Consider the following 6,762-nt stretch of genomic DNA (forward strand, 5'->3'; position numbering starts at 1 on the left):
TTTGATACATTTCTTGAGAAAGGAGAGGGAAGGAGGCAAGAAGCAGGACACACTGGACAAAGGAAGGGCTAGGGGGAGAAGTGAATGGCATCCAGAACAACACTGAGGAGGTAGACTTAACTGCTCTATTTGCCCAAGTGCTCTGAGAAGATCTGATGTGAACTGAGACAAAGCACTGAAGAGCTCAGAATAAGACACTCCTGGTGTCTTAAGGCCAAAGCCTTGTATCCGAACTCTGCCTAGGGCAAGTTATTCCAGAAAGCAGCTCCAGAGAGACCAATGGCTAAATGAAGAAACAGACAGTTGGACTATTCACTATGCAATGAGGAGCCACAGGTGGTAGCAAGTAGGGGAAGTGACCTAGTTACCCTGGCCAAACATAATCAGAGGGGTAGATGGGCCGTGCTGGGCCCACGTTGGAGAGAGCCAAGGCAGACTGAAGTGAGGATATGATGAAGAAAGTAGCTCCTACTAGCCCAGACTAGCCCCAGCTGCTGTTCGAAGGTCACTTATTTTATTTAAACCCTCAAAGTCTCTGGGAAAAGAGGAGTCCAGGAAACTGCTCCAGGTCTATCAATGGACTGACTAGCTTCCCAGCTCATATACTTAGCTCCTCTAAGACCCAGGGTGGACTTGCTATTGGCAGACAATTCCAGAGATAAATGGAGGCATAAATAACTTTCCAAACACTGTTTACTGAAACTCTGGGAAAGACAGGAAATAGATATGTGAACGCTTGAACACCAAGCCTAGGAGTGCACGTTGACAACAGCGACATACAGGGCCAGTGTGCTGAGGGCCAGCAGCCCCGTCACCACTGCTCTAGCCAGCAATGCTGTCCAGCTGCCCAGGGAACAGAGGTGGACAAAGGTCCTGTGGGAAAACATCACAATGAGGAAAGAAGAATAGTTAAGCCACCCTCCTCTGAATATAGCTTTTAGCCCCAGTTAACTCACTCCACGACAAAGGCCTTGTAGACACTAAGGAACATTAGCAGGAGGACTGCTGGGCGGAAGGTATGGTACAGATCGTAGCGAGTTATCATCCAGACCTGGGCAGATGCAATGATGTAATGGACCTGGAGGAAGACAGGAAATTAGGGCCAGGCCTTCTGCAATAAAGCCACCAGCAAAAAGGGGGGAGTGGGGAGGAAGGACAGGATAGCATACCAGACTGATGTTGGAGTCTATGCTCATCTGGATGTATTTCCAGTCAAACTCAATGCCTCGGGCTCCGACCCAGAGGGGGATGCAGCTGAGGAAGGCAGAGGGAAAGCTTCTCCTGTACCCACACACTCAGTACCCATAATCTGAGCCCATGCCCTTTTGCACCCTCCTGGGACCCAGGTGTCCCTCCTCAGGAGTCTGGGCTCTAGGCTCCTGCACGCACCGGGACATTATGAGTTCAGCGGTGGCCCAGCCCAGGGCAGCAACCATGATCTTGTACTCCCCTTTGCCGGCATTCCGGGACATGACAAGGTTCAGGCCTAACAGGTCAGCCACATCCACGCTGGCCTTCATGAACTCCTGTGGGTCCAGGGTTTAGGTTGAGGCTTGTGCAGTACGGAGCAATGGACCCCATTCCTGTGCTCCCTAGCCTCACTCACCCCAATGAAGTCATAGATGCCGCCTTCCCAAGTGGGAAAGAAAGTGGCCAGGAACAGCATCTGAGAACAGAATAGGAGAGGTCACCTCAAGGTGAGCGGCATCAGCCACTTGGGTTTTGAGAGAGGTCAGTGAGTGGAGGGGGGCAGGACCCCGGGGCTCTGGGAGCAGCTGAAGTGCGGCCACCAGGTAGCAATAAGATTTCAGGGCTGTAGGAGACAGGGGACAAGGTGGTTGGTTCCCCCTGGGGGGGGGGGGGGGCTGGAAGTGTGAATTCTGTGGCGATCTCAGGGGACCTGAGTCAGGTTGGGAGAAACTGGTGCTGGTTACCTGGGTAGGGCTGGCTGCACCATGTGCGGTCTTAGAAGTTATTTAGCATTCTTAACTGTACAAAGGTCTATCTAAATCATGTAGCTGAGCTTTTCCTTAATTATTCCAAAAGTGTCATGCAAAAGAGTTCCAACCTTCCTCAAACCACGAAAATCCCTGAGCAGATTTAGCATCCTAGCGACCCAACAGGACAAAGAAGAACTTCTGTAAAGAGATTTCAAGGCTGTAAATCTTAACGGGAGCAGAGCGCTCGCGTCACCGTTCTCTGCGGGGCAGTTGGTGGGGTAGGAGGACGAGGGAGGCTCCCCGAGTCCACAGCTCTCACCTTGCAAAGCTGCACAAAGAGGTAGGTGACCCCAGCCTGGACGCATTTCCAGAAGGCGTTGTACTCAGACCTGGAGGAGCAGACGGTCAGGCATCTATCCGGCCCCGCGCCCTCGCCACCCCGCGCCCTCTCTGCCCCGCACTCACAGGCCGCTGCACTTATACGTAATGAAGTAGGGAAAGTAGGCGAGGGCGAAACAGTTCCCGAAGTGGAACAGGGTCATGACGCTGGCCGCCCAGTCCAGCCGGCGCTGGGGTCGCGAGGCGGAGTTCCGCGGGGGCCCCAGACGCCGCCGTCCCCACCGCAGCCCGGGCCCCGCGCCCACCTGTCCTCACTCCTGGGAGCCGTTGTCCGGGTCTGGAGCGTCGCGCGCGTCGTGACGTCAGAGCACGGCCGGCGGGCGGGGCGCCGCGCTGACCCCGGGCCGTGGCTGCTGCCCACTCCTTTGGCGTTGGTGCACGTGGTTGAGGGACCGGCTCACAGCCACGCTCGCCCGTAGGAGTTCGGGTTTCTCCGGAGTGGATCCATGCTCGGAGTTGAGGCTTTTCCATGGCTGCAGGTCAATCACGTTAAGGGGGAGGGGGAGGGGGCTCGAAGGCCACGTGACCCGCCAAGAAACACAGCGCGGGGGAACTTTCCGAGTTTGCTTTTGTTTATTTCCTCGGCTATTGAAGCAGTTTGCATCTTAGGGTCTTATATGTGCCACGGTAAGAGGTTCACAGGGAACGAGAGGTGGGCACGGACTTTAGGGGGCGGTCTTGCCTCTTCAATTCTCTCGGCTGAACATGTAGCGCAGGAGGTCGACCACCCGGTGACTGTACCCGTATTCGTTGTCATACCTGAGGCGAGGGGTCAGGTAGGAAGCAGAAGTCAGGGGACCCTTCTTTCCCCCCACCTCCCTCTTGGTCCCCAGTTTTCAGATTCCTGTTGGCACCCCTTACCAGGAAATGAGCTTCACAAAGTTGTCATTGAGAGCTATGCCCGCCTTGGCGTCGAAAATGGAGGAATGGGGGTCGGTGATGAAGTCCGTGGAAACCACCTGGATGTCAGCGTTTCGAAGATAAGTGCGAGGAGCCCCGGGAGGCTAGGCTTGGGGTTATTAGGCTTGGTTTCATATTGGTCCTGCCACTTGCAGGCCTTGGAGCCTTGCCTCACTGGCCGAGTCAGGGCAGTGTAGAGGTAATGAAATGGGGACTGTAAAGTTCCCAGCATAGGGTCTAAGGTTCTGCCTGCTGAGCACACCCTATACCAATAATCACCCCTTTCTTGAAACAGGGCAGGCAATTCGAACGAGGTAGTAGGGGAGCTATTGTCTCTCATTCTCCTGCTGTATGCTAGGCCCAGGCTAGGGAAAGAGCCCCTAATTCTTTGTACATAACAGTGAATGAAATTTCAGGTGAGGAAGAGAACCAAAAAAGGAATATCTTGCTGAGGAGGTGAGTTGTAATGCTTGGGAGAAATGAGGCCAGACCACGTGGCCACCAGGAAGAAGAGTTTTCCAAACCAAAAGAACATCAGGTGCAAAGGCCCTGAGGCAGACAGCTGGCCTCCACAGCTCTGTAAAGTGCTGACATATTTTGAACAGCTCCCTGACAAGAGGGAATCACACCACACCCAGGGTCCTCTTTCTTTAGGGCCTACCTCATCCTCTGTATAGGCCAGGATACCAGCCATGGGCCCCCTGGCTGCTGCTTTTATGGCCTCTTTGATGTCTGAGTATGTGGTAGGTCGAGCCAGGCGGCAGGTCAGGTCCACAACAGATACATCTGGGGTTGGCACTCGGAATGCCATCCCTGTCAGCTTTCTGGAGAGTCACATCAGGCATGGGAGTCAGAACCCAGGGATATCTACATCTGTCCCTTCTTGCGCTGGGGCTATCCCTTTAACAAACACCTTAAGGCTTTTAGGGCCAGTGCAGTACCCTCCCTGGGGCCCTTGGGTGTATCATCCACCCTGGCTGCAGCTTCTTGCCCTCATACCCTTTAAGCTCTGGAATGACTTGGCCGACAGCCTTGGCAGCCCCCGTGGAGGCAGGGATGATGTTCTGATGGGCACCCCGTCCATCTCGCCAGGCCTTTTTGGATGGCCCATCCACGGTTTTCTGAGTGGCTGTGTAGGAATGGACTGTGGTCTTGCGGAAGAAAGAGGGCTGAGGTGAGGCCTCTGCTTCTGAGCACTCATGCCTTTCTCTCAGGCCGGGGACAGTGGCTTAGATATAGAGACTGGCAGAGCTATTCCCACAGCATTCTGGTACATGCAGACTAGGGGCCTTGCCCGAGAGTTGTGCAGTGTTTTAAAACATTTCACTAGCCATGGGCTTCTCCCTCCCTAAACCAGCCTTTTCCTGTTAGCTCTATACACTAAATAAATTATGGGAAGAAAAGGTTGACTCTACCATCCCTCTTGCCTCAACCCCTTGTCTTTGACTCACCATCAGCCCTTCCACTATCCCGAATCGCTCATGGATGACCTTGGCCAGGGGGGCCAGACAGTTGGTGGTGCAGGATGCGTTGCTGAAACGGCCCAGGTACAAGATTAGTTGCAGAGCCACCCCTCCCACCCTCACCCCTTTTAAGGGTATGTCACCAGGCCTTTCATGAGAAGTCAGTGCTGGGATGATAGAGGCCAGTCAGAATAAAGAGCTGTTGCTGGGAGAAACTCCTTCAGTTTTCCCAAAGTCTTGCATGTCTAACATTGTTTTAGGGTAACATTTACAGGATTGCAATCATGTCTGACTTCAGGATTGTAGGTCTCTGTGAAGGAAGCACTAGGGGTCTCCTGGGAATGGAGATGGGGAAGCTGAGGGGAGCATCTGGTCCCTGGTACCCATATTCTTCAGAATGCTGTGCTCCGAGTCCCCACCGAGCCCCTGCCATTACCTGACAATTCTCATGGTACCAGGGTTATAGTCCTTTTCATTCACACCCATGACGAACATGGGCGCATCTGGTGAGGGTGCGCTGATGACCACACGCTGTGCACCTGCTGTGATGTGGTTCTAGGAAGGGGCACAGGTGTTAGCTGGTGCTTTCAGTGGCACAACCCTTACCCCTAAGTCAGCCCTTGCACTTCTCTTGCTTACCATAGCTGCCTCTATGGAAAGGTACACGCCTGTGGACTCCACCACAAAGGGGCTCCCGACGGTCTTCCAGGGAATTTCTTTGGGTTCTTTGCTGTAGAGGGATGGCACAGCTGTGAGCCCGTCCCTAGGCCTCCCTGGTTTGCTTGCAGCGGGCCTGCTGTCAGTCACCTGCCCTAGCAGACCCACAAGGATTCAGCCCACAAGGATTCAGCCCTGCTCGTCGTGCCTCTCACCACTGCCCCCTTGTGGTGTACTTTTATTTTCCAGATTGTATCACCTATTCTGTGTCTTTGTAGCTCTGGTGGCCTAGTGGTAAGAAGCTGCATTGTAATCCTGAAGGCATGCAGTTCAAAGCTATCAGGTGCTCCACGGGGGAAAGGATGGACAGTCTCCTCCCATGCCATCGGAAAACTTGCTAGAGGGTCAGTTATGTGTCATTTCCAACTTGATGATATTCAACAACAAAAACAGCAACGTGCCTATGCCTTGGGGAGCTCTGATGACCTAGTGGTAAGGAGCAGTGCTGTCAACCTGAGGGCATATGCTTCACATCCACTGCTGCTTCAAAGGAGGAAGATGGACAGTCTCTTCTTGTGTGATTTACTGCCTCTGGAGGGTCAGCTGTGAGTCACAACATGCTGTGCATAGGAGCTTTGGTGGCCTAGTGCTAAGGAGCTGCACAGTGTTTGAATCCACCAGCTTGAATGCTCCGTGGGAGAAAGATGAGTAGTCAACTCCCGTTGGACTGGACTTGCCATGATAAGTGAATAAGCAAGGAAGTGCTGAACAAGCAGCCCCTTCTTCTCGCTGGAGAACCAGTGTAGGTGTCTTGTCTCCTAGTACACACATCATCTGACCCAACTGCTATTCCCCAACCACGTCCTACCTTCCAGGTTGAATATTCAACAAGTATCTTTACAGATGTACTGAATTGACACAGGGCTAAGAGTGGACCCCGTGAGAGACACCAGCCTCTATCCAGTGCCCACAGAGTTGTTTTGATGCTTCTGCTCACTTTTCTAGCAAGGACATATTGAGTGTTGTAATTGTTCTTGTAGTTATTTGCCAACTTATGGCTCGCCTAGACCCAAGGATGGCGGAGCAGTGTGGTACCTGCCCACCAAGAGGGCCTCAACTGCAAGGCAGCAAGGGTTTGTGGGAAATGTGCTCTTCCAAGTGTTCTCGGGTGTTAACACTGGTTTCAGCTGATCACTGAAGGGACATGCTCAACACCTCCATCATACATGAGGAAACTGAGGCTCAGGGATGTTCCATCCCTTGTCCAAGTTTACCCATCTAGAAAAGGGTAGAAGAAGATAAAGTACAAGCACTGTGGCATTTGGACAAGAACAAACTGGGAGGAGGGTAGAGAGAATAGTGCAACAATGAATGAGTGGAAGCCCAAAATCTCTGTAAATGTT

General features: G+C 53.0%; 2 protein-coding genes across 3 annotated transcripts in view; both read right to left on the reverse strand.

Moving 5' to 3' along the window:
- Positions 1-675: 675 nt before the first annotated feature.
- Positions 676-2,583, reverse strand: TMEM147 (transmembrane protein 147). 2 transcript variants are annotated; one of them, XM_006899677.1, is made up of 7 exons: positions 2,406-2,583; positions 2,260-2,329; positions 1,607-1,666; positions 1,390-1,526; positions 1,170-1,254; positions 957-1,078; positions 676-873 (listed from the first exon to the last, which is right to left on the reverse strand). In XM_006899677.1, the coding sequence occupies exons 1-7, from the start codon at positions 2,480-2,482 to the stop codon at positions 750-752; spliced, it is 675 nt and encodes a 224-aa protein (XP_006899739.1). In that variant the 5' UTR covers positions 2,483-2,583; the 3' UTR covers positions 676-749. The 2 variants fall into 2 exon arrangements, with proteins under 2 accessions (XP_006899739.1, XP_006899740.1); XM_006899678.1 differs by lacking the exons at positions 1,170-1,254; positions 1,390-1,526 and having other exon boundaries at positions 677-873.
- A 442-nt stretch (positions 2,584-3,025) lies between these two features.
- GAPDHS (glyceraldehyde-3-phosphate dehydrogenase, spermatogenic) overlaps positions 3,026-6,762 on the reverse strand; it is a 12,546-nt gene continuing 8,809 nt past the window's right edge. The window contains exons 5-11 of the mRNA XM_006899721.1: positions 5,342-5,432; positions 5,139-5,257; positions 4,691-4,772; positions 4,239-4,390; positions 3,901-4,063; positions 3,201-3,298; positions 3,026-3,098 (exon numbers count right to left, since the gene is read on the reverse strand). Of these exons, the coding sequence (XP_006899783.1) occupies positions 3,026-3,098; positions 3,201-3,298; positions 3,901-4,063; positions 4,239-4,390; positions 4,691-4,772; positions 5,139-5,257; positions 5,342-5,432 (778 nt within the window). The remainder of the gene's footprint in view (positions 3,099-3,200; positions 3,299-3,900; positions 4,064-4,238; positions 4,391-4,690; positions 4,773-5,138; positions 5,258-5,341; positions 5,433-6,762) is intronic.

Source organism: Elephantulus edwardii, unplaced genomic scaffold (assembly GCF_000299155.1).
Source record: "Elephantulus edwardii isolate Elephantulus edwardi_28Jun2011 unplaced genomic scaffold, EleEdw1.0 scaffold00266, whole genome shotgun sequence".
NCBI lineage: Eukaryota > Metazoa > Chordata > Mammalia > Macroscelidea > Macroscelididae > Elephantulus > Elephantulus edwardii.

Coding starts and splice junctions, on each gene's coding strand:
- TMEM147 (XM_006899677.1), bottom strand. CDS start 2,482: ATGACCCTGTTCCACTTCGGGAACTGTTTCGCCCTCGCCTACTTTCCC. Junction 1,527..1,606: donor GCATCTATGACTTCATTGGG/GTGAGTGAGGCT, acceptor CTGGACCCACAG/GAGTTCATGAAGGCCAGCGT. Junction 1,079..1,169: donor TAGACTCCAACATCAGTCTG/GTATGCTATCCT, acceptor GTCTTCCTCCAG/GTCCATTACATCATTGCATC.